The following is a 24395-nucleotide window of genomic DNA, read 5'->3' on the forward strand; positions in this document are numbered from 1 at the left end:
TCTAAAGACAAATGAATCTGTATCGGTACCTCCTCAAGAGTTTTGCCCCCAGCAGATGTAGCTCGGGGCTGGAGACGAACCACAGCTTCTAACAAGGCAAAGGCCTCATTCTGAGCAAAGCTGATGTTAGCGTTGTCATGGAGACCAAAGATCTCAGGTGTGTCATTGATGGGCAAACCACGAATGTATGCCAAATAACCCTAGGGTCACAATTGCCATGACAGCGAGTCAGTCAAGCAGTCAGTGTTCGACATGATCAGAGTTAACATTTTACAGCATTCTTAACAAAATGTCTTGATTGGACTGCATTTCTAGTCTAAGCTTAAATCACAACCTTTCAGGCTTTTCTGCAATCTGTGTTACTGCAGGCAAATACTCACAGCCTCTCTTGTTATATTTCCTTGTTTGTGAATGGCAGCAAGAAGAGAGAAAACAGTTTCTATTGTGAACTTGTTAAAGAACAAACTGACACAAAGGGAAACACACTGTGGCATTGCAGCACAGTAACTCCTGTGATAGTTTAACTTCTCTGAGCTGTGGAAACTTTTGTTCTCTATGACTGATTTGTATTTGATGGCTGTGTGACTCATGGTGTTTTACATGACTGATGTTTCCCCCCAGGCTTGGCAACTCAGCCTTACTTCAAAAAATGCATATAGCATGACTTTTTTCTGCTTTTTAAAAAAACATATGCCCCTATTTAAGTTTGATAAGGCACACACTTTAAGGTGCCTTTTATACTTTGCTTATCTCACAATCAATAGCCTGTTACAAACTCAAAATTATGTATAGTAAACAGAGAGTTCTGAGTTTATCTAACCTTGATATCCAGTTTTGTGTCTATTTGCCGGTAGACTCCAGATGCAGAGTAGACATGATCACTACTGAGAACAGCAGGACAATAGAAGTCCTCCAGCACACTGAGCAGACATCGTCTGTCCCAGTCATCTGTCACACGGCCACCATAATTAATCTCCCCTGCAGTATATTTTAGAACCTGGACAGGTGGAGGACAGCAATGGGAGACAGACAAATGAACATGCTCGGCACAGGCAGATGCACACACATATTCTCTACCCAAAACCAAAGCTCAGGCATCTTTCCTAGATGGCCTGTGTTTCTGCTTATAGCTTATACATCAACTATCTGTAAGAAACATTCGGCAATAGCAGTATGTATAAGTAGGAGCAATTTGAAACGTCATCCTCAAATAGGTAATGAAACAGAGACAGAAGTGTTGCCTCCACCTTGTATGGGATGTCCTGGTACTCATCCAGGAACATTTTGAGCTGGCTGATACAGATGTTCAGGTCGCCATCAGTGAACTCATAGGGAATGTTGAAGCCCAAAGGGCCAAACTTTCGTCTCTCCAAAGCAATTCCATGAAACAGGCAGAGAGACAGCAGCAAAGACTTAAAGTCTGCTTTCTAGACAAGAAAGAAGAGGAGAGGAACCATCCATAGCAAATCTACACACTGGTTTTAGAAGACTTTACTATATGTTCTCAAACCAAAGCCGCAGGAGCTAAATATGGGAAACCAATCAGAGACACTGAGAAGTACTTGAGACAGACCTTGGTGGAAGAGGAGAGAAAATCATTAGTGAGCCTCATGTAGGTTTTCTGTAGGTTGGCCTTGATGCCCCTTGGAGGTTCAATGGTCATCTTGGAACCATTCTGCAGAACAGACACCGGGAACTTATTGCTGGGAAGACTTGTAAGCCACAGGCGGAAGTTCTCGTGCACCTGTACCGGAAAAGAGACAGATTTTTCCCTTGGAATATAAAGGATGAAAAAGCTCTGTGTCCTTGGCTAGTCTAACATATACACACTGAGGATCTGTTTTGCTTCTGGTTTATATTTGTGTCCTCTTGTTGTCACCTTTAGTGGGTTGATGTTTTCAATAAGTCTCTCCAGGGTAGGCATCCAGCTGGGTGCCAGATGACAGTTCTGGAAAAAAACCCAGTGACCTCTTTCCATGGCATCGTGCATCATACTCTCAGCCCAGGGGCCCTGAATCACACAAATGACAGCATTTCTGATAGGTTTAATTATTATTGGAGAAGCTGGTCTAATAAATAATATTTTGACTGTGGGCCTCAGTGCATCTCCCTACAGCCGAAAGGTTTTGGACACTCAGTTGAATGCAGACAGAAATTGAGAAGGGGGGATACAAAAAGCCCGACATGAGCCAAGATTCTAACTCACGTAATTGCAAGTAATGTGATGCTAATGTCTATTGAACGGCTAAAGTGTGCTGCTAGAAGAATGTTGCCAGCACGGTTTAAGGTTTTTGGACACTGAGTCTGCATTTATCATTCAAGCTTTTTAAGCTCATTTATGGCCCCTGGAGTACATTGTCCTGGAATGGTCATAAATAGTGAAAACAATTAGCACAGAGGTGTTCTCATTCTCATTCTCACCAAGACAAACGACAGTGGCCTGGTTCAGTGAAAATGTGATTTACAGCAGGTCCCTGTGAGTCAGAGAGTGCGTGTGTGAGAGAGAGTGAGAATTCCCAGGCTCCCTTCTAAAACTGACCTGGCCTTGGCCAAGAGAGATGGCGCTCATTTTCTTGGAGAACTGCATGACATCAGCAAATTTGTAGAGGTCAGCAGCAGGGTCGGTGCCAGGGGACAGAACAAAGATCAGGGGAGTGGAGGAAGATGACTCTGTGAAGACGACAGACAGGTCTGATGTCTGCAGAAAGATGGAAAGAGAAATAAGCCATAAATGATGTCATCACATACTGTGTCATAGTGTCATGTTACTGCACACAATTAGGATTTACTATGCATTTTAAGAAGGGAGAAGTACTTTACCTGAGGCTCTATGAAGCGCTGTCCTAACTCAGCAGTGACAAAGTCCTGCAGGCCTTGAATGAGGCAGTCAGCCCTCAGACAACGCAGGACCAACAGCTTCTGGAAAGAGTCCAGCATGACGTCCCACGCTCCTGGGAGGGGCTCCCTTTAGGCAAATATACAGACACAAGCACAGCTTGTTAGACACTCACAGCTTCTGCAAGGTACAAATGAAGGTGCAAAGTGTGAATGTGTTAGCACGGTTTTTGGCTTTACATGCCTGTGAGGCTGGCTACTGTCAAAAATTTTCTTGAAGCCCTCCAGATGTTCAGGGAAGCTTTGTGCCAGGTTGGAAAAACTTTCCAGTGTGCTGAGGCCTAAAATGTCCTGCCATGCACGCTCTGACAGCCAGCTTACTGCTGGGTTGGCCAGCTGTTGGACAGGCATTCCTCCAGACAACAGGTAGCGCCACTCGACCTGTCAAAAGGAGACAACGCAACTTCAACATGTGTATTTAGGCTGCTTAAAGAAGACGACAGATCCCCTTCACGCCGTTACTCACCATGTCAATCTTGTTGTCGTTCATCATGATGCGAGCGCACAGAAGAAAGGCAAACATCAGTTTGTGTTTCTCAAACAAGCTGCGACATATATTACCATACAGGCTGAAGGTGAAATATTCATTGATGTTCCAGATTCTCTCCTCCACTGTGTCTGTGTGAAACATGTCAAGAAAAAAGGTGCTACCATAACATTGTTCACATCTGGTTTTCATATATGTACATCATAAAGCAGTTCTTGTCATTTTGTTATCTTCACACATATAGTTCAGTGCATAATCTTGCTGACTACCTGCACTTCTAGAGTTGGCAATACCAGACAAAAAGATTCCCAGGAACCACTCCAGAGAGTATTGGTACATTAGGTCAACATTGGACAGATCTGACACGCAGAAGAAGAGGATCTGTGCACGCACAGCCACAGGGACATACTCCAGACGGGCGGCATCAATGTCCTGCTCCGTCTTTTCTGCTGCCTTCACTTTAGCCTGCCAGAAACCCAGACATCGAAAACAGAGCAAATGTGGCATAAAAGTTTAATGATGCATCACCAACATTTTATGAACAAGGGTGTGAAGAAGATCATTTAAACACTTCCCCGATATATGATATTAGACACAAAACTTTTCCACTGCCTGACCTTGATCTCTCCAGCTTTGATCTTCGAAGCCTCCAACACACGGATGAGCTCCTCATTGTCCACAGGGTTGCCCTCTGTGGAGCTGAGTCGGAACAGTATCTCATCCTCAATTTCTTTCAGCTCCTGCTTCATCTTGGCATTGCTGGTGATTAGCTGGTTCTTTGCAACCTCCAAGTCTTGCTGCTCTTTAGCAACCACCATCCCCAACAACTGGTCTTGTAGACCGCTGAATATAAATAGAATGCACAGTCCCACAAATTCAGATGGTATGAGTAAGTATCACTAACAGAAACAGGTTTGCAGGAGTCAGGACAATGTCCAAGCAATTACATTTTAACATCCTGCCAATCTTTTCAGTGATGGACTAAATAAATTATAGTAACAGCAGATACTAAAATTAAAATGTGTGTTACCTGGGTGACAGGGTGAAGTTAATGAGTGTGACTTTGGCAGAAAACTCTGGAGAGTAGTGTGGGTTGGGCAGCTTGGTTGTGAGGTACATCTTGAAAGACTCGTGGTAGTCGATGAGTGAATCGCCCAGTTTCATTAAAGTATGGCCTTGCTGCTTAAAAGTCTTAATAGGTGTGAGATAAACATAGTGGTGTGTTAGAAATGTGAATAACACTGAAATAAGAAGAACCATTTGTTTGCAGCAGGTGTGCAAGTAATCACCTGTTGTAACAGGACAGGTTCTAGAGCAGGATCTAGTTCTTCCCCCACATTCTCTAAGAGGCAGGGTTTACCAAAGCGGATTGCATTCTCAAGCCTGCGCAGGAAGTCCCGGTCACTGAGTTTCACAACCTCCAACCCACTGTCCCTTTCCTGGGTGACCATAGGAAACATTTATGGGTAAGCAGTAAATCAAAACTCTATTTAAGCATGTGTGTGTTAATAATATGTCCAGAGTTTGTTACACATCACTGCAGGTACCTGTGATGTTGTTGTTAACATATTAATTATGTGCACTAGAAACTTTATGATACCAACACTTGATCATATAATTGCATATCACATTCAAAAAAAAATTAAAGCAACACTTGTTAATCAGAGTATAGCATCAAGATAGTTAAACTTATGGGATATTGATGTGGTCAGTTAAGTAGCAGTTGGGGTCATTAATTAGTTTCAGCTGCTTTGGTGTTAATGACACTAACAACAGGTACACTGGAGGGGCAATGAGGCAAAAACAGCAACAATTTTACAGGTAGAGGCCACTGACATCTTCCCCTTCTCATCTTTTCAGCCTTCTGTAGGTCAATCATTTTCATTTCCATCAAACAGTGTGGCATCCTGTAATTCCTAACACAATCCCAAGTAAATATCTGTATAGTTAAATGTATGTTAAAGTGTTCCTTTATCTTTTTTGAGCAGTGTATATCCAAATACTGTTCTTTTTCTTATCTCAAGTTTTGACATAATCAGCACAGTGACATGACTTCACCATGTTTTTGATCCATGTGTTTGCTTGTCCCTGAGGATCAATGAAGAGGGCCCAGCGCAGAGAGTACTGAGAAATCACACCATTCTCCACAGAAAGGTTGTCCTTGGGCAAACCTGCTATCTATAGGCACATAGAAATAAAAAATAACATTAACACAATAAAAAGTCAAATTAACCCAGAAAGAGTGAAAAAACAAAATAAGACACTCCTATACAAAATCAAAGACAGAATTTGATAGCAAAGACAGTCTCATTTTACAGTAATCTGTCGTGATCTGCTTTTCACCCCGAAGGACAACAAATAAATTGCCTCCAACCTGCCAGGAGCGGATGTTCACTGGATCTCCCAGAGTGCTGACCAGGTTGGGTTCATCAGTGTGTGGAACACCCAGCTCTTTGAAACCTTTCAGCAATTCTTTAGCCATGGCTGCTCGGTACTCTCCCTAAAAGGAAAAAACAAAAATAATCAACACACAAATTATGCTTCAGTGATAACTGCATATATATTGTATTGTGGGAGAGGACCAGATGGAGACATGGTAAAATGAGGAATATAGACAGATACAGTGCAACATTTTATTATGATAAACTTACAGTGAAGGGTCCCAAGTATGCAATATATCCTGCAGACAGAAGCATGTCACCGGCTACGTTACTGATCATGTAATCCAAATGTTGTACTGTCTCCTTCCAACGCACTTTTTCATCTGCCAATCCACCAATAAGCTGGAAAATATAAAAAAAGACTAACATTTAAGGACACATAGTAACTGGTACCGTAAATCTTTCTGCTTTCTGTTTTTTATTTTTTCATTTTTTATGTATATGTTCCAAACAGTTTTAGTATATAGACTGAAACAATTGCATTACTATATAAGTTTATGTGTTTTTTCTAACTGCTTGATTTGGCCATGTGGGTTGTAGCTGTAATGCTAATTTTTTCTCCCGGGTGTCTGACCTTGTCTGCTCGGACGAGGCGAGCCTCACACAGTTGATACTTGTTGTCCAGCTCGTCCTTCTTAGCTAGGCAGTCCTGGTACTTGGCCTGCAAAGTGGCAATCCCAGCTTCCACGCCTGCCAGTTTCTCTTTGGCTTTATCCAGATTTCTCTGGGTTTCTGCTAAGTCCTCTTGGGCTGCCTGGAGAGCTATCTGCATGCAAATTTACACATTAACTGTTTTGATGACTCTGTTATCTGAAAGACATGTTACTATATCTATTGTATGTCACACATAGATAATTAACACAGTTTTTACCCTTTTAGGTTCCACAGCCTTCGCCACAAAGTTATATGCATGCATGGCTCGTACCCACTGGCAAATGGAAGTGCAAGCTTTGGAAATCTTGGCAATGGAAGCTGGCTGAAATTCCTCATTATCTATATATGGCTGGATTAAGCTGATCACATTCTCTGGGATGTTATCCTGCAGTATAGGAGGCAGAAAAAGCTGCTTTTAATACACTGCAAACATCAAACAATGAAACTTGAAGCATAAACTCAAATCTGAGAAAGACAACAATAACGTTTTCGTCAATACATGCTATACCTTATCATATTTGAAGAGACTTTCCAGAAACTTTCCAGGGTCCTGGAGCAGACCCTTCCCAGGCTCCCAGTAGTCATCAACCTTGGTGCCAGGTTTCTCCCCAGGTACCTTTTTGGGTTTGATACCTTTCATAATGCACACTGCTTCAATAACCAGCTTTACACCTTGAGGAGGTCGCTGCATGGCTCGCACCTATATAAACCCCCAAAACAAAAAATAACTAAAAAGATACTGATACTGTACATCTGCACATATCTGATATGTGATAAATATCTTAGCCAGTCATTATCAAAATCCCTGACCTCAGTGACATCATTCTTGTTGAGTGACTTGAGGCTGGCCAGGGCAGCATCCAAGGCTGGCAGAGCTTCGTCTAAGTCTCTCTGAGCATCTGCTGCAATGGCTCCTGCAACACGGGCCTTCTCTGAAGCTTTTGCCTCCTCTTCTTGCACTGACCTACGGGTCTCCTCTGCAACCAATGTGTCTTTCTAGTAATGTAGAGTACGAATTACCCCCAACAAACACATCCAAAGGATACACACCTTATGCGAACATATGGAAACATGCTGAACAAAAGACATTTGGTCCCAGATTTGGTTGCTCTAACTCTGACTGTATTGTGGTCAAGAAAACTACATTAATGTTTTCTTACTTTAATGGTCTCCATGGTAACTTTAGTGTCCTTAGCAGCCTCCTCCAAAAGAGGTCTCATAGTCTCCAGCTCCTCTTGCATTTTACTCACACCTTCAGCAGTGCTAAGAAGCTACAGGACCATCATATAACAGACATTCAACTAAGACTTCTCATTAAATGCATGAATTTAAACCGTGAACCATGAATTTTCTTGTTATTATTCAATGCCTTGCCTTCTTCAGACCAGTATTCATGCGTTGTCGAGCACCAGACAGCTCTTGTTTTTTGCGTCTAATGAGATCTGAGAAGATTTTGAACAGTTCCAGGTAGCTTTTAGGTGTGACATAGTTGTGTCGAGATAGTTCAGCCACGTACTGTTCACTCTTCCTGGCCACCATCTGGTGAATCCTCACACACATTGTTGTCTACAAAAAAAAATTAGTCACTAGTTTCGTTATTTGTGTCACCTTACAAAATCAAAGGATTTTGTGTTGTGGAGGCCTGGAAGCTGTTTTTGGTAGCCTACCCCTCAGCATAAAAGTTCCTGCTGCTGTAAATGCTATCCAAACTCCATGACTGTGTATATTAATGCATTAGAAACTTTTAAATTTACTCTAAATCCAAACAGCAGAAGCAGAAATGCAGATTCTTGGCACAGCAAAACACAAACCCGTAACAGTTTAAGAGTCATTTTTCAGATTACTGTACATTTTCCCTAAAATTTCCAAATTATTCATTTTTATCTCTTAGGTCTGAAGAATTTTGTGCATAGTTGCAAATAACGAAGGATTTTAGAACAGAGCAGGATGCTTCTTTTTTTTTTTTTTTTTTAACTTATTTGACCCTTAATGTGAAAAAAGAAAGCATAAAGACAGATGCTGACTATATAGGGAATAAAAATGATCAATTAACCCATGAAAAAGGAAAGCATACAATGCTAACTGTCAAACTTAACACCAGTGGCAAATTGGCTTCGTGTTTATATGTGTGAAGGCTATCACCAAGGTTGCTACAATCTCTTATTTTTATTACATATACTTTGAACATAGTACTTCCTGGCTTTGTCTACATGCATAGACACAAAATCCAGGATTCTCACCAGTCCCCTCATGGCAGTTGGGTTTGCTTCCACTTGAGGTATCTCATTAAGAAATGATGTGGCCACAGCCAGGAGAGCCTCCTCTGGCCAAGTGCTGAACCAGTCTATGGTACAACACGTCACCAGTGAAGGAAACTGCCTCAGTCGTGCACGAAACACCTCACCGATGGGACTGTAGTGGAAAAAATGAAAAATGGAAATATAAGCAGCAGGAAAGGGAGATTACACATTAAAACACAGCGTTACTAACCTCATGCAGAGAACAGTGTGAATATTGCTGCGAACTCTCCTGATGTAGGCAGCCATAAGATTGGCTTTAGTTGGCTGGTGGCCCAGGTCTAGCACCACTGGCTTCATTCCCATCAGGATACGCTCCTGCTCATCTGATGCATACAGGTTGGGCACATCACCACTATTCAAAATGCTGTTTATATCCTCCAGGAACAACTCACTCTTAATCTGGTGATTGGACATTTAACAGTTAACTTTTAACAGTGAGTTTAAAAATGGACTCAGGTTTTGCGTAGGAAGTACATATCTACACATGTAGTTTCTTCAGCTTACAGTCAAGAATATCAGATGGTAAGAATTTGTGGCAGTATACCTGTGTGTCTACAAAGAGGAAGGTGATCTGCTGGTTCTGGAGGCCTGCCTTGAACATGATGTTTTTAATATCTTCTCTCCACTCAGTGTGGCCATAGTTCTTAGAGAGCTCAATCTGGAAACACTCATATTCTGATCTGAGTATGAACAAATGCTTTGTGAAAGCTGAGCCACAACATTATTGGAGCACATTTTCCATGTTTCTATAACAATTAAACTTTAATGTAAAATAAAAGCAACCAAAGGCTGATAGTTTTATGTTACTGAATCTACATCTCAAATACATCTCAGCTATAAGATCCTATTATCCTATTAGAGCGATTAGAACATGCTGTAGGTATTACAGGTACTGCACTGCAGTGGTTTGTATCATATCTATCTAATAGACTCCAGTTTGTACATGTAAATGGAGAGTCCTCTTCAGACACTAAGGTCAATTATGGTGTTCCACAGGGTTCAGTGCTAGGACCAATTCTATTTACATTATACATGCTTCCCCTAGGCAACATCATTAGAAGACATAGCATAAATTTTCACTGCTATGCAGATGACACGCAGCTCTATCTATCCATGAAGCCAGGTAACACACACCAATTAGTTAAACTGCAGGAATGTCTTAAAGACATAAAGACCTGGATGGCCGCTAACTTTCTGCTTCTTAATTCAGATAAAACTGAGGTTATTGTACTCGGCCCTGAAAATCTTAGAAATATGGTATCTAAGCAGATTCTTACTCTGGATGGCATTACCTTGGCCTCCAGTAACACTGTGAGAAACCTTGAGTCATTTTGACCAGGACATGTCCTTCAATGCACATATTAAACAAATATGTAAGACTGCTTTCTTCCATTTGCGCAACATCTCTAAAATTAGAAATATCCTGTCTCAGAGTGATGCTGAAAAACTAGTTCATGCATTTATTACTTCCAGGCTGGACTACTGTAATTCACTATTATCAGGAAGTCCTAAAACTCGCTGAGAAGCCTTCAGCTAATCCAAAATGCTGCAGCAAGAGTACTGACAGGGACTAGAAAGAGAGAGCATATTTCTCCTGTTTTGGCTTCCTTCATTGGCTTCCTGTTAAATCCAGAATTGATTTCAAAATCCTGCTCCTCACATACAAGGTCTTAAATAATCAGGCCCCATCTTATCTTAATGACCTTGTAGTACCATATCACCCTATTAGAGCACTTCGCTCTTGCACTGCAGGCCTACTTGTTGTTCCTAGAGTATTTAAAAGTAGAATGGGAGGCAGAGCCTTCAGTTTTCAGGCCCCTCTTCTGTGGAACCAACTTCCAGTTTGGATTCGGAGACAGACACTATCTCTACTTTCAAGATTAGGCTTAAAACTTTCCTTTTGCTAAAGCATATAGTTAGGGCTGGACCAGGTGACCCTGAATCCTCCCTTAGTTATGCTGCAATAGGCGTGAGGCTGCCGGGATTCCCATGATGCATTGAGTTTTTCCTTCCAGTCACCTTTCTCACTCACTATGTGTTAATAGACCTCTCTGCATCGAATCATATCTGTTATTAATCTCTGTCTCTCTTCCACAGCATGTCTTTCATCCTGTTTTCCTTCTTTCACCCCAACCGGTCGCAGCAGATGGCCGCCCCTCCTGAGCCTGGTTCTGCCGGAGGTTTCTTCCTGTTAAAGGGAGTTTTTCCTTCCCACTGTCGCCAAAGTGCTTGCTCATAGGGGGTCATATGATTGTTGGGTTTTTCTCTGTATTTATTATTGTGCTATCTACTGTACAATATAAAGCGCCTTGAGGCGACTTTTGTTGTGATTTGGCGCTATATAAATAAAATTGAATTGAATTGAATTGAATAAGAATGATAGGAATCTTACATATAAGAGGCCAGCTTAGTGAGTGACTGGCGTCCACTGCCGCCCACTCCAAGGAGCAGGGCATTGCCTAGGGGCTGCCGCAAGATCCGCCTGATACGACACACATGCTCAATGGCATCCATAAAGAGCACCAGCTTCATCTTGGTCATGCTGATGTGATTGTAGGCTTCCATGTACTCCTCCATTACTTTTACCAACTAGACAATTTCATATAAAGAAAAACAATATTAAAATCAGTTCTGCTGAAAGGACAAAAACACATTAATGAGGCCAACAGAAAAACATCAATGAATATAAATCAGCTGTGTGAAAAAGTGAAAAGAAAAAAAAATCACCCACCAAAACAATTTTTAAGACTGGAGTAACAGTGCTCACCTTCTCTTTGTCATCTATGAGTTTATAGCCTTTGTGGTCAGCTCTGGGATCCATGAAATCTCCGTACAAAACAGGATGGCAGGGGACAACCTCTTCAAAGCAGCAGTCAAAATCTTCAATGCAGTCTTTCAGGAGCCCGTTGAACCACTCTCTATCCTCATCACACACCAGGCGGTCCTGGAAAATCCGGCAGCTTTCGTGGTACCACAGCTGGAGCAGCTGTACTTTATCCTAAAATAAACAAGCAAAAATAAATAAACAAAAAAGCTAACTTTCAGCAGTTGCCACTGAATTATTAATGATCCGCTCATATCTGTAAGTCCTGTCGTCTGAGTTTTGCAGGTCGATCTTAAAGTGCTATAATGTAATGACGTTACTAATTTCATTGGTTATACAGTAAAGCATAAAGTCATGTGACATTAGGAAACGAAAGGATAGACCTACAACGTATTCAACATTATAAAAATGACTATTTAATCATAACTACCAACATAACTAATCATATCAGACTTGCCTCTATCATTCTAGCTTCAGCCATGAGGATGCCCTGAAAGACTTTGGATAGATCTCTGAGATTGAAAGTGTAATGGGATTTGGCTGGAGTTGGGAGCAGCTGGGAGGTAATGGTAGAGTAGACTCGTATAGTGGCATCTACAAGAGACTCATTCAGTGGCTGGATTGTTGGTACAGGTGCTGATAGGGAAAAAAAGAGAGAGAGAGACACGCAGAGAAATAAAGAAATCCATTAGATTGGAAGACTTTCACAAAGCACTGGTCCAAGTTTGTTGTTTTCAGAAATCCTCCATTTAACAATTGAGCTGTTTTACCTGACCATAATTCAAAAACACTTTGGTTCTTTTTGTATTAAAGAAACACAAATATAAAACTGACTGGGTATTAAGCAACATTTCCATTTTCTGTATCCCTAAACTTACTGCCTGGTTCCTTTTTACTCATATTTCCATGTGAAAGAGAACAAATAATGAGTCAGAAAGGTTTTTAGGCTAACATCTATCCTGCATCCACTAACATAACATTAACATGTGGTCTTTAATTCAAACCCAGTGGTAGGACTCGGTAGTCCTGCTTACCCATCCAACTTCCTAGAATGGTAGAAAAAATGTTTTTCTTGCTGGCATCATCCAGTTCAGTAAAGGACAAGAAGTTGAAGTGGCGTGTGAAGCGCTGAGTTATCGGGTTTCGCCCTCCACCTGGGGGTCCCATGGCACAGGCAAAATTGATATCCACTAGTTGCCTGAAAGTCCCTGTGTACAAACAAAAAGAGAACCTCAATACTATGAACGCTTCATTTCTGATCCAAAATATTGAAATGAAACACATATTTTAGTGTTGGAACACGAACGATCAATGTTGTAAGAATGCCCTCAGATGGTAAAACTAGGCAATTAGTACAAAATGAAGCTAAAAGGTTCAAATGTTTATAAGGAAATATTCCTGGGAACCATAAAGATAAGAACATGAAATACGCTGAAAGCTCTCACCTATCTGAGTCCTGTCGTACCAGCCTCCGTGGTCCATCCACTGCCTCAGCAGTTCAATGGGAGGCTGAGCACCATAGGTCTCCAACATGGGCATGTTTAGGTCATCGATGAAAAAGACAAAGTACTTCCCTATTGGAGGTCCAAACACACCTTTCCACCTGACACACAACCACATGCACCAATCAAAGGGCGAGGCTCAGCGATATTGTTGCCTTGCTGAAAATATCTAGTTGGTTTAATTTGGAACACATCTCGGTACCTTTTGTCTACTTTGCTGTCAATGAAATCTTGAGTCTGATTGGCTGAAGTGCGGGCAGAGAACATGAGGAAGTGTGTGATGTATTCAGCGGGCATGTTATTTAGCAACTTGTTTGACACGGTCAGGGTCTTTCCTGTGCCAGTTGGCCCAATACAGAGCACCTGGAAACACATGCGCATTAAACAGATTAAACTGTTTTAATCTTTTCAACATTTTTAACTTTCCATTGAAAAGCTTAAAAATTACTTTAATCATAGGAAGCTGCACTCACAGGTTTCTTGTTGGTTAAAAGCATATCCAACAGGAAAGACATTCTCACTGTGTTTGCAGTTGGCACAATAATGTCTGAAAAATTTGTTTCTGTGGTGATTACTACACTCTCTGCATACTTCATCCAGCTGACCCACTGGACCTATAGTACAGAAAAAAGGCTGACTCAGCAAAAAATGAATCGTTAGTTTCATCTAACGTCTATGTAAAAATTTCTGTTCGTTTACTTTTCCTCCCTCATCTTCATCGTCACCATCCTGATTCCTTATTCCATCATCAAGTTTGTAGTCATACACCGAGCCTTCTTCTGGAAAACACAAGTTGATCTGAAGGAGAAATACATTTACAATGTTGAAATAAACTGCTGTCAAAAATGATCCAGTGGACATATATTATACTAAATATATATTCAATCTGTCTGGGATGCCAAAGCAAAGATGATGAGCTGACCCTCTCTTCTGCCATTTTGTTTCTGAGCCACGCACTGAAGCGCTGGCAGCTAGCTGCATCTCCTGTGGCTCCTACACTCCACACCAGACAGAAAAAGAACCAGGGCTCAATCAGCTCCTTTAGATGGTCCAATTTCGCTTGAGGTGGTGGCCTCTCACCCTAAACAACCATGAAAGATTTGTGAGGGAAGCACAAGTTTTATAAGAGGCATTCTGACACAGCCAAGATTGACACAAACCTCTTTAATATTGAAGGGAGTGAAAAAGCAGTCCATCATTTTAAGCAGACTACAGGTAAGGTTGCTGTCCAGAGATGCGATGACCTCCTTTACTGAAGTGCGGACAAATGTAATGGAGTCCTGAATAAAATACAGAGACGTAAATTGTTTTTATAAACACTGTAACAGCCAGAAGCTTTAATATTGTACTGTCTCAGTTATGCTGACTACTCTTTTACCTGCAGAAACCTGTCAAACAGAGAGCTGAGCATCTCTTTGTATGGTTTCAGGGCTTTAGGAATCTGCCTCAGCCAGCACTCTGTGAAAGGGGTGAGTCCCAGAATACTTGGCTCCAAGTAGACCATACCACAGCGAGACACTGTAGCTGGAGATGCAACTGCCAGGTCCTGCACCTCAAACATCATGGTCATCACCTACTCAAGAAAGATGCAAAACAAAACTGGTGAAGAGATAAAAGACTGACTGAAAACTCAAGGTTGGGAAAACGAAACCTTCATCTTACGTCGGTGAGCTTAATGATTTCGCCAGAGCTGAGACAAAGCTTTTTGTTGTCATCCAGGACAGTGTTCATGTTCTCAATCCACACAGCATCCACTGGCCCGTCAAACATGTACCACTTTTTCTTCTGGTCCATAGATGCTACGCCTTGGCGAATAAGACACGAGAGGATACCGTCTGTCCTACAGGGGTGGAAAAAAAGCCAAAATTTTGGTGCCCTTTTTTAAACTCTTGTATAAATCGTGTAAGAAGGGGCATTCTTACCACTCATGTGTGAGCAGGTCATACTCTCCATAAAGTTGTCCCATGGTAATTGACTTTGGGTTGAGGACATATGTTTGAACAGCCTCGTAGACACCGCCGCTCACAGAGGGCTGGCCCTCCAGAGCTGTTATTGCTGCACCTAGAATCTCATAACACTAAAATGCACAGTGTTTATTAAGATACAGTAACACAAAAACATTAAACACAAGAACAACATGAAAATGACTCACTTTGGTTTTCCCTGATCCAGAAGGTCCCACCAACATCAGGCCATGTCTCACCACAGTGGTTTCATACAGCTGAATACACTTATTAATATACCCTGCAATGCCCACCAGTTCTGTTATTAACTCACTCAAAAATAAAGACAAAAGAAACACTTTTAGAAACACTGACCATCGACGTCTTTGAGGTTCTTCGCGGTGCAGACATTACGAATGGACTCTTCCAGGGTGCCATAATTGATCGGCTCCTGTTTTATCTTGGGAAAAAGATCAGACACGATGCCATTGAAGAGCTTCAGGTCGTCCTGTAAAAACTTTGGTACATTCACATCTTGAATGGCCCGAAGACAAATCAGCTCCTACAGGACAGATTGTAAAACAATATCATTTTTAAATTTGCAATCAAAAGATTTTTCACAGCTCACAAATCTACTCCTAGATACACACAAGAGAAAAATAACGGCACCTCATTCATGTTAGGATTTTCCCTTTTTAGGTTTCCAGCAGCTGAGATCACAGTCTTCACAGCTCTCATACCAAAATCATAATGATCCTTCACAGGACAAAACACAAAGGTCAACACATAGAGTTTAACTCTTTGTAACATTATGACTCTACACACAATTTAATGTCTTATTTGCCAATTTTGCAATGTCACAAACTAATAAAAACAAAAAAGAATTTCTGTTCAAACTGACAAGATTTATTACAGTTTAGTTAGCTGTTCTCATCATTTAGTAAACAACAAAAACAACATCAACATCAATATTAAGTAAAACTACACAAACCACAAAAAAATACCAGAAAAAAGCAGAAAATTTGAAGACTGTCTACCAATGAGTGATAAAAATGCTCGCTGGTAGAGAGTAGTGTATGTCCACTCCCAACTGTGGCAGATTCTGTATAAAATAGTTTCAGTTTTCTGCTGTAAATGACACTGGTGTTGCCATTTATAGCATCTATGAGGAGGTATGAAGACTGCTCTGAGTTCATACCTGAGAGCTCAGCTGTTCAGAGGAGAGTTTGAAAGTTGTTGTGATCTTGTTGGAGAGAACTTTGGCATCACTGAAGCCAAATGAGTATAGGGAGATCTCAGCTATCATCGCATAGTTAGGGACCATCATGGCCACGGGACGAAACAGGGCCTGTGGAAGATGTGATCTCATTTTTTGGACCTCATCACCTTATCCTTAGTGTTACAATGACACAATTACTTAAGTTCAAGTTATCATGTCAAACCTTGAGATTGTCTGGCAGCTCTGTGCGGCCAGCATAACCAGGATTCATAGTGATGAATACAGCGCAAGAGGGGACAAGAGGGATCTCTACCCCCTCAAACACAAACCTCTCTGCCTAAAAACATAACATGCATAATTAGCTTTTTGTGAAAAATTAGGTAATACATATGTATACATATTCAAGTGATACTTAAATCTGTAGCTGGTAGGTAGGGGTGTGAAAGTGTAAAAAAAAGTGCAATCAGCTTCTCACCCGTTGCTGCTGGGCCTTTTGTATAGTGGTGATCTGCTGCGCCACCACAGACAACACTTCAACATCAATACGATTAAACTCATCAAAGCAGGCCCAGGCACCAGACCTACAAAGTGTGAGCCAGATAAGGAATCACAAATGTACGGTGCTACATTTTGTAACAGCTAAATCATTGTGTCATACCAAAAAGCTGTTACCTGGCCAGTCCTTTGAGAAATTTGCCCATTGCAATGAAATCCAGCTGATCAGAACAGTTGAAAACTACCGTCTGGATGGCCAGAGCTTTTCCAAGGTCTTTAGTTGTTTCTGTCTTTCCTGTGCCTGCTGGACCTGCGGGTGCCCCTCCAAACTTCAAGTGCAGAGCTCCTGTCAGGGTCAAGTAGCATCTAAAAAAGCCAGATTAGTGTTCAAATTGGCGAATGACATTCAGTTAAAAAACAGGGTAGAGTAACCTTTACCTGTCAGTGAGTGGAGTGATGACCAGCCGCCCAGAGTTACCAAGGTACTCGTAGCCATACAGAAATTCTGCATTCACTGCGCGGATGTACAAATCACCTTTTGCCCAGTAGTATCTACAAACAGCATTGCATAAATGTAACACTCCTTCTGCACCTACAATGTTTCACATTTACCCCATGAAGGAGACTCCAAAGTTCAGAAGTAAAAACAACAGCAAAATAAGAAGGAAACCTAAGTTGGCTGATCCACTCAAAGTCATTGATGCTTGAGACTTCCTGCTCCACCATTTTGGCTGCTACATCTTTAGCATGGACTTCTATGACAATAAGGGCAGACAGCACAGCTCGCTGCATCTTGGAGAGCTGTCCTCGCACAAGCTTCACCAAGTCCCCCAACTTCACAAAAAAAGGTAGAATGTTAACAATGTTGTTAGACTCTCGTGTGAACAGTGTTCAGTGCAGAGAGAGCAATAAAATGGATATATTTTTGACTGGCTAGTCTAAATCACATCCACACCTGTGTCTGTAGTTGGGGATAAAGACGAGTGGCTAAGTCTCCCTGCTCCAAAGCCTCTGACACCTCAGCGGTCCAGAAGACCTGACAGCCTGCTATCACCACTTGACCAGGCCATGATAACACCCACTCTACACGTGGTTGCTGAGGAAAGAAATCACATTGCATCTTATTGAAATGCCTATTACGTGTGAAAAACAATAAAAGTCAGGTTCATGTACCTCATGGTAGTCTTTGAGTGACCGGTCAATGTTATCTCTTAAAGTAGCTTTCATAGACTTCTCCACATCCCTCAGCCAGTCCTCCACATTACCAGTAGGACAAACTGGAAAGAACAGTTTCACCTGTTCCCCTTCTCCAGAGTACATGTGTGTGATCTGCAGGTCTGACTGAAACTGAAGCTAAGAAACGATAGAAGTTATAGCCATGGTTTGCACATGTTGTCTTAACATGTAATAGTGAGCCAAAGCAAACCTGTGCAATGTTCTCGAAGCATTTACGCAGGTGTGGCTGAACTGCAGTGGGATCTTTGGTTTGGGACAGAATCTCCAGGAGCTCATCATCTGACAGGAAGTAAAACCTACAAGCAAATATTTATGGTGCATCAAACACACTCAAAATCTCAACTCTTCTCATTTATAACAGGAAAAGGCAGTTTTGAGGCGTTTCCTCACTGTTTGGGACAGCATGTGGAAAAGGGTGATTTACAAAAGCTCTTCACGTAAAATTAAAATAAATTAATTAATTAATTAAAAAAAATCTTTTTAACGCTGATCCGTTTTCTCTGTGTCTTACCTGGGGAATAAACTTCGTTTTGTTTCCAAGTACTCACTGAGACCCTTCTGCACCTGTTCCAAAAGTCTGTTACAATTCTTAAGTTGCGTTAGTAGATGAGCATCTGGAAACAGATCGATCACCTAGAAACAGTCACAAAAACAATCATATATAGTCCACAACAACTTGTGAACCACAAGTATTCTCTAGTTCCACACAGAACTTTAAGCCTCTCTCTGACCTTTCGATTATTAAAGGCACTTTTCATAATACTCCTCCAATTTTGCTCCATTTGCTGGTATCTTTTTCCTTCTGTAGGCAGCTGCTGATTGATGTCATCAGAACTGAATATGGGTTCTAGGTACAGCCACGAACGCTGGCACATCAGCCACTCCTCCAGTACATCCTGTATACACCAAAAGAGGGCAGCAGCACAACATGAGAAACACAAATCACAAGACTTCCACAGCTGATAGGTGTCTGTGTTGTGTACCTGAGTCATTCTGAGCTTACTCTCCCAGGTGTTGATTTGTGCCTCAAAGGTTTTTTTGAAGGGTGACAAGGACATGCTCTGTGTCATGACAATGTGGTCATCGAGCAACTGAGACACTTCATCTGGGCTCGTTAAAATGTAAGTTCCTGTGTTCTTGTAGGGCAAAACATCAATGACCACTGTGGACCACTCTTTTTCCATCTTTTCCAGGGCCTGGGTGAAAAGGTATGGGATAAAAGAGGAAGCAGCATCGGTTTTAGCGAAAAGAATTCACACACTACACTGTTCCAAAAAATAGTAATGTCAAAGTATCTTACTGTATATTTTACAGTGTACTGTCTTTCTAGAATATCATTAAATTTACATAAGTAGACTGTGATTTTACATGTCAAAGGTAAAATAACATAACATCACTGTAAATATAGTAAAACACAATTTACTTGTTTTGTAAATGTATTTTTTTGTACATATTTAGGCATATTTAGATTGTAAAAATACATTCAGAAATGTATCATAACTTCACAAATATTTGTCTGTTATGTGAGAGAATGATCTGTTAAATTCAAATGTAATACTATGGAAAAATATATAAAATGATCGAAAATTAATGAGAATAATCAATAATTAAAGGAGTATTTGAATTATAATTTTGCTGAAAATTTCATGTCATCTAGGTCTGATTCAATAATTCAGAGGTAACAAGTGAAAATATAATTAATAGGAATAAAAACTAAAACAACATATAAAACATTGCACGGCCACGCTGTGCTAATTATATATTTTAAAAAATAAATGTAGAGGTAGGAATTGCAATTAATATAAATCTCAAAGTATTCACAACATTCCTGAACAGAAATAGGCCTCTGCACCTGGGGTGAGGGTGTGGCCATGAAAACAATGTGGCATGCCATTGGATGTTGGGACACATAATAACATGACGCTAAGCATCGGCCAATGAATGTGAACTAACAACCACAAGGTCGCGGGTATGGCTGCACTGTAGGAAAAAATCCTAATATAAAAGTATTCTACTGTGCATTTTACAGTTTTGTTCTGTTCTTCTAGAATATCATTAAAGTTACGTAAATAGACTGTGACTTCACATTTCAAATGTCAATTAACGTTAAATCACTGTAATGTAATAAAACATAATTTTCATGATTATTAAATGTATCTGTCTGTACATATGCATATTTAGATTGTTAAAATACATTCACAAATGTATCATGATTTCACAAATATCTGTCCGTTATTTGAAAGATTGAACTGTTGAATTCAAATGTAATCCTATGGAAAAATATCTAACATGATTCCGATAAGCTTGTGTTACATCACATAAGTATTATTATCATTGCTAGTTAGGGCGATCGTGGCTCAAGAGGTGGCAGTTCGCCTTGTGATCACCCTTGCTGGTTCGAGTCCCGGCTCGGACACTCTCGGTCGTTGTGTCCTTGGTCAAGACTCTTCACCTACCGCCTACTGGTGATGGCCAGAGGGGCCGATGGTGCGATATGGCAGCCTCGCTTCTGTCAGTCTGTCCCAGGGCATGCAATCCATTATTATTTAAACCAACTGCTAACTGTATATTTCTGTACATTTACGGTATTATGATTCATATTGCCACATTCATTGACCTTGTTTATAGGTAATTTCATTGTTTGATCATGTTAAAATGTTCCTAATTTAATGTCTAAAAGCACTTGGAAAAGGCAGAATCCCATGTAAAAACTGTATTGTCATTACTGGAAATAACCGGATTTTTATGAGGAAGTTATTTTCTGTTATTTTACGGTAGTATTTTGGCGCCCCAGCTGCCGGAATATTACCGTTTTTTTAAGATGTTTTTTTTTTTAACAGTGTACAGTGTACATAGCCAAAATGAGTAGAGTCCCTACTGCTTTAAAACAGCAGAAGCATCCCTATCTGAACTGCATTTTGCAGAGGATAAAAAAAGACACAACATTAAATTTTTTTAGAAACACTATATGAAACAGTTTAAACAAGGATTCTTGTTCAGCAGCACCTGTTCAATAGAGTATTCTTTCCCAGCCACCTCGGCCACTTGAGCTATGTCATCCACATAGTTCTGTAGGCCAAGCTCCAGGCAGCGAGACAAGGTCAAGTTGGCTTTAGGCATGACTTTAATTTGAGTGCGTTCTGAAAGCATCTCCCAGTGGCGGCTCTTCATCCCTGGGTTCCTTAGTCCCTGAATTAGAGGGATGTAAGGACGGAAGTCCTCAATCTTGCTGAGAATTAGATTTGCAACCATTTGGCAGTCTAGAGTTGTGTAAGACACCAAGAAAAGCCCATTAAAAAACAACAATGTCAGTCATATTTTGAAATGGAAGACACAGCTTTGTGAAGTTTAAATGGCAATACACGTGTCACCTACCAGGAATGTCGTTGAACTGTTTAATACATTTGTGGATGGTCTTGTAGGCTTCAGTGACAATGTGCTCAACCTGCTCAGGATCAATGGAAGACAGAGGGTCACAGAACCAGCTTTCACTCCAGCGTAGCCAATCAGAGGCGGTGGTCCATAAATCTTTATAAGGCTGGAAGTCTTTTACAAGCTTCTGCACACGGTCATACTGTAATACACATTAACACCCATGATAAATAGATACTCTTTAGTTTTTGAATGAATCACACAAAAATCCTTTAACTTGAGCCACTGATTTACTTACATTTGTGACTGTCATGCCGAACAGGCGTTCTCTGTTGTTGTAAGTTTGGGCCATAGTTTGGCACTCCTTAAGTTGCTTGCTTCTCTGCCTGACCTTGTTGGCCATCTCATGGGCATGATCAATGCCTCCATGGCTCGCAAACCTAGCAACAATCATCTAGAAACACACAGTGACTACTTTAGAACCATGCAACATCAGTATAATTAGGAGCTCTGTCATATAGTGGACACATGCGCTGCTCTAAGTGTCTGCATAATAAAGCAAAAAACAATTCAAATCAGTTTTATCTACATAGCACCAATTCACAACAAGAGTTGCTCCAGGGCACAGATGACCCCCTTTGAAGACGCTCTTGGCGACATTTGGTATAAAAAACTCCCTTTTAACAGGAAGAAACCTCCAGCTAAAAGTCTGTAAAGGTTCTCAGTCATCCAGGTCATCGTAGTCTAAGGAGCTTGAAAAGAAAAGCTAAAAGTCAAAAATATAGTCAACTGAGTCGACCTGTAGATTGTCTAAATGCTCCTCAAAGTTGCTCTGCTCAGTTAGATGGATCTTGCGGAAGCACTCCTCATCCTCCAAGTGCTGGGTGGCTACTGCTTCCATTTGGTTGATTATCTTTTGTGGCCATGCAATGGCTCTCCACCTGCACAGATAAGCCACTATAAATCACACAAAGTCTCCTACAAGGTATCTAAAACAAATTCCCTTTTAACTAATGTTAATCATACACTTACTTTTTGTTGACATCATTGTCTGGAAGAGAGTGGAAAAATTCTTCTATGAGCTCGTAGTCTGACAATGTCTTGGCAAGACGTTCCTGTTTGCAGATTAGAAAAAGAAGGATGGATTCATAAAGTAATTCTTAATTTAATATGTACTACAGAAACACCCACTTCACCCATTCAACCTTGTAACTCTTAAGCTGTTCTGGGATTTGTTTCATCCACTGCCTCTTTTCACTCAGTTCCTCAATGCCAAGGGGTTTCTCACATAGCTTTCTGTTAATAATTTCACATTCTTCACATGCCTACACATAAAAAAATAACCAAAATTTAAGAGAAAAACAAGAAAAATGTCATTTCAAGCTGAATTTAATGTAGGATGTCTTTAAAAAATAAAGAAATTAATAAAGAAATGACAATTAAAGTTATTATTATTCATGTTCTCAATAGAAGAAAATATTTAGCCTTACCTGGTCAACCTGAATGCGTAGCTTGAGAGCAAGGTGGTCGAGTAGTGCCGTGGCTAACTCCTTTCTTTTTTCTGAGAGAGACTTACGTACCCGGTCAACACAAACATGAAATGGACCAATCACTAGGGAGGATGGCAAGGACTGTTCAATTATTTTCTTTTCTTTGAGGTGCTGCTGCACCTCTTTTTTCAGTTCTTGGGATGTCATTTCTGCATCACAAGATCTGGTAGCCAAATGATGGGGACATGAGAGAAACAAAGAAACAAGAAAAGCACGAGTTCATTCAGTAAGGAACACATCCTAAATAGGCCACATATCCAACAGACCCACATCTCACACTTGTGAAAAGTGGGCACGTCACTTCAAACACAGACTTACGTGAGAATGTAAGCTTGTATGTCCAAATTGTGGAGCTCTAAGTACTTCTCATATTCAGCAGCATAAGCCCTGAGAGGTATGGTTGCTTGTATTAGAACATCACGGATCTTCTCCCTCAGCTCGGTTATTTGTGGTTCCTCCAAATGCACTGACTCAAGTAAAGGCTCCCCAACCATAAATAACTTCTGCAACACAAACTGGTACAGGCACAAGCAAAACTATTCAAATATCAGTGTCACTTTCAAAATTCATCATTATAAGAGTGTATACCCCTCATTTCATTGAATTTTACTTCCAAGGAGCCAGATCTTCTTCTGATTTTCCAAAGTAGTATTGAGCAATAGTTATCCAGGCTTTCTGAAGGTCTTTCAATGTTCTTTGGACATTGGCCGCTTTTTTTTTTCAGTGTTTCTTTCAGTGTTAGTACTTATTTTCAGAGAATAAGTCAAACATAAAAACGGCGCCTAACTCAAAGGATGCAAAGATCCACTTTTAAATTGTATCTTTAGGCATTTATTGTCACAAGTTAAATCAATGAAAAAGTTGGACAAAAAAAACGGTAGGCCTAAAACTCTATCTCCAGCAGATAAACAGTATCTGAAAGTCTTGTAATGTAGAAATAGGTAAAAATACAACAAAGATCTGACACGGGACCTGAGAAATATATCTGGCTCTTGAGTTAATCCATCTAGCTTCATCAGAAATGGTCTAAGTTGAAGGGTGGTTGTCAAGTAACCAAGCTTATGGAAGGGAAACAGGGAGAAAAGGCTGAGGCATGCTGAATTATACAAGAACTGGACTGAAAATCAACAGGCCATACGGAGTGAGTGTCCATCTGTAAGACACAGTCATGAAACGAAAGGCAGCCCACATCCAAGGAGCTTTGAATGTCCTTGAAGAAGCCTGGAAAACTATTCCTGAACACTACTTAAAAAAATTGCAAGAAGGCTTTTCTAAGAGAGTGCAGACTGTGCAGGAGAATCAAGGTGGTCATAGTAAATACTAATCTTCGAGCTCCTTAGAACTACACAAGTTCTCTGTTTTTGTCTTATATACTTTAATTCCATCTATGCCTGAATGTTTCCGTCCAATTTTTCCTAGTAAAAATTGACAAAAAGAGAGACTACTTAAACCTTTTTTTCAAAGTACTGTATTTTGA

The 24395-nt window shown here is 40.7% G+C and overlaps 1 protein-coding gene across 1 annotated transcript in view; it reads right to left on the minus strand.

Annotated features, from left to right (window-relative positions):
* dnah1 (dynein, axonemal, heavy chain 1) overlaps positions 1 to 24395 on the minus strand; it is a 31721-nt gene that overhangs the window by 2668 nt on the left and 4658 nt on the right. Inside the window, exons 13-73 of the mRNA XM_039612518.1 lie at positions 23237 to 23433; positions 22859 to 23081; positions 22574 to 22693; positions 22401 to 22483; positions 22168 to 22309; positions 21667 to 21822; positions 21372 to 21570; positions 21003 to 21256; positions 18980 to 19192; positions 18728 to 18892; positions 18508 to 18629; positions 18187 to 18292; positions 17934 to 18113; positions 17716 to 17856; positions 17431 to 17594; positions 17199 to 17312; positions 16938 to 17126; positions 16741 to 16846; positions 16489 to 16602; positions 16245 to 16394; positions 15716 to 15802; positions 15422 to 15608; positions 15256 to 15347; positions 15026 to 15180; positions 14766 to 14943; positions 14482 to 14676; positions 14264 to 14383; positions 14026 to 14184; positions 13803 to 13901; positions 13577 to 13717; positions 13306 to 13466; positions 13047 to 13204; positions 12636 to 12809; positions 12059 to 12237; positions 11545 to 11775; positions 11170 to 11366; positions 9322 to 9457; positions 8968 to 9176; positions 8718 to 8889; positions 7852 to 8043; positions 7638 to 7748; positions 7288 to 7473; positions 6986 to 7177; positions 6695 to 6862; positions 6398 to 6589; positions 6034 to 6165; positions 5757 to 5882; positions 5441 to 5560; positions 4672 to 4821; positions 4413 to 4573; positions 4000 to 4225; positions 3652 to 3847; positions 3362 to 3513; positions 3080 to 3276; positions 2821 to 2965; positions 2540 to 2698; positions 1880 to 2011; positions 1574 to 1744; positions 1248 to 1427; positions 821 to 997; positions 30 to 200 (exon numbers count right to left, since the gene is read on the minus strand). Coding sequence (XP_039468452.1) covers positions 30 to 200; positions 821 to 997; positions 1248 to 1427; positions 1574 to 1744; positions 1880 to 2011; positions 2540 to 2698; positions 2821 to 2965; positions 3080 to 3276; positions 3362 to 3513; positions 3652 to 3847; positions 4000 to 4225; positions 4413 to 4573; positions 4672 to 4821; positions 5441 to 5560; positions 5757 to 5882; positions 6034 to 6165; positions 6398 to 6589; positions 6695 to 6862; positions 6986 to 7177; positions 7288 to 7473; positions 7638 to 7748; positions 7852 to 8043; positions 8718 to 8889; positions 8968 to 9176; positions 9322 to 9457; positions 11170 to 11366; positions 11545 to 11775; positions 12059 to 12237; positions 12636 to 12809; positions 13047 to 13204; positions 13306 to 13466; positions 13577 to 13717; positions 13803 to 13901; positions 14026 to 14184; positions 14264 to 14383; positions 14482 to 14676; positions 14766 to 14943; positions 15026 to 15180; positions 15256 to 15347; positions 15422 to 15608; positions 15716 to 15802; positions 16245 to 16394; positions 16489 to 16602; positions 16741 to 16846; positions 16938 to 17126; positions 17199 to 17312; positions 17431 to 17594; positions 17716 to 17856; positions 17934 to 18113; positions 18187 to 18292; positions 18508 to 18629; positions 18728 to 18892; positions 18980 to 19192; positions 21003 to 21256; positions 21372 to 21570; positions 21667 to 21822; positions 22168 to 22309; positions 22401 to 22483; positions 22574 to 22693; positions 22859 to 23081; positions 23237 to 23433 — 9804 coding nt within the window. The remainder of the gene's footprint in view (positions 1 to 29; positions 201 to 820; positions 998 to 1247; positions 1428 to 1573; positions 1745 to 1879; positions 2012 to 2539; positions 2699 to 2820; positions 2966 to 3079; positions 3277 to 3361; positions 3514 to 3651; positions 3848 to 3999; positions 4226 to 4412; positions 4574 to 4671; positions 4822 to 5440; positions 5561 to 5756; positions 5883 to 6033; positions 6166 to 6397; positions 6590 to 6694; positions 6863 to 6985; positions 7178 to 7287; positions 7474 to 7637; positions 7749 to 7851; positions 8044 to 8717; positions 8890 to 8967; positions 9177 to 9321; positions 9458 to 11169; positions 11367 to 11544; positions 11776 to 12058; positions 12238 to 12635; positions 12810 to 13046; positions 13205 to 13305; positions 13467 to 13576; positions 13718 to 13802; positions 13902 to 14025; positions 14185 to 14263; positions 14384 to 14481; positions 14677 to 14765; positions 14944 to 15025; positions 15181 to 15255; positions 15348 to 15421; positions 15609 to 15715; positions 15803 to 16244; positions 16395 to 16488; positions 16603 to 16740; positions 16847 to 16937; positions 17127 to 17198; positions 17313 to 17430; positions 17595 to 17715; positions 17857 to 17933; positions 18114 to 18186; positions 18293 to 18507; positions 18630 to 18727; positions 18893 to 18979; positions 19193 to 21002; positions 21257 to 21371; positions 21571 to 21666; positions 21823 to 22167; positions 22310 to 22400; positions 22484 to 22573; positions 22694 to 22858; positions 23082 to 23236; positions 23434 to 24395) is intronic.

The sequence above is a fragment of the Oreochromis aureus genome, linkage group 5 (assembly GCF_013358895.1).
Source record: "Oreochromis aureus strain Israel breed Guangdong linkage group 5, ZZ_aureus, whole genome shotgun sequence".
In the NCBI taxonomy this organism is placed as follows: domain Eukaryota; kingdom Metazoa; phylum Chordata; class Actinopteri; order Cichliformes; family Cichlidae; genus Oreochromis; species Oreochromis aureus.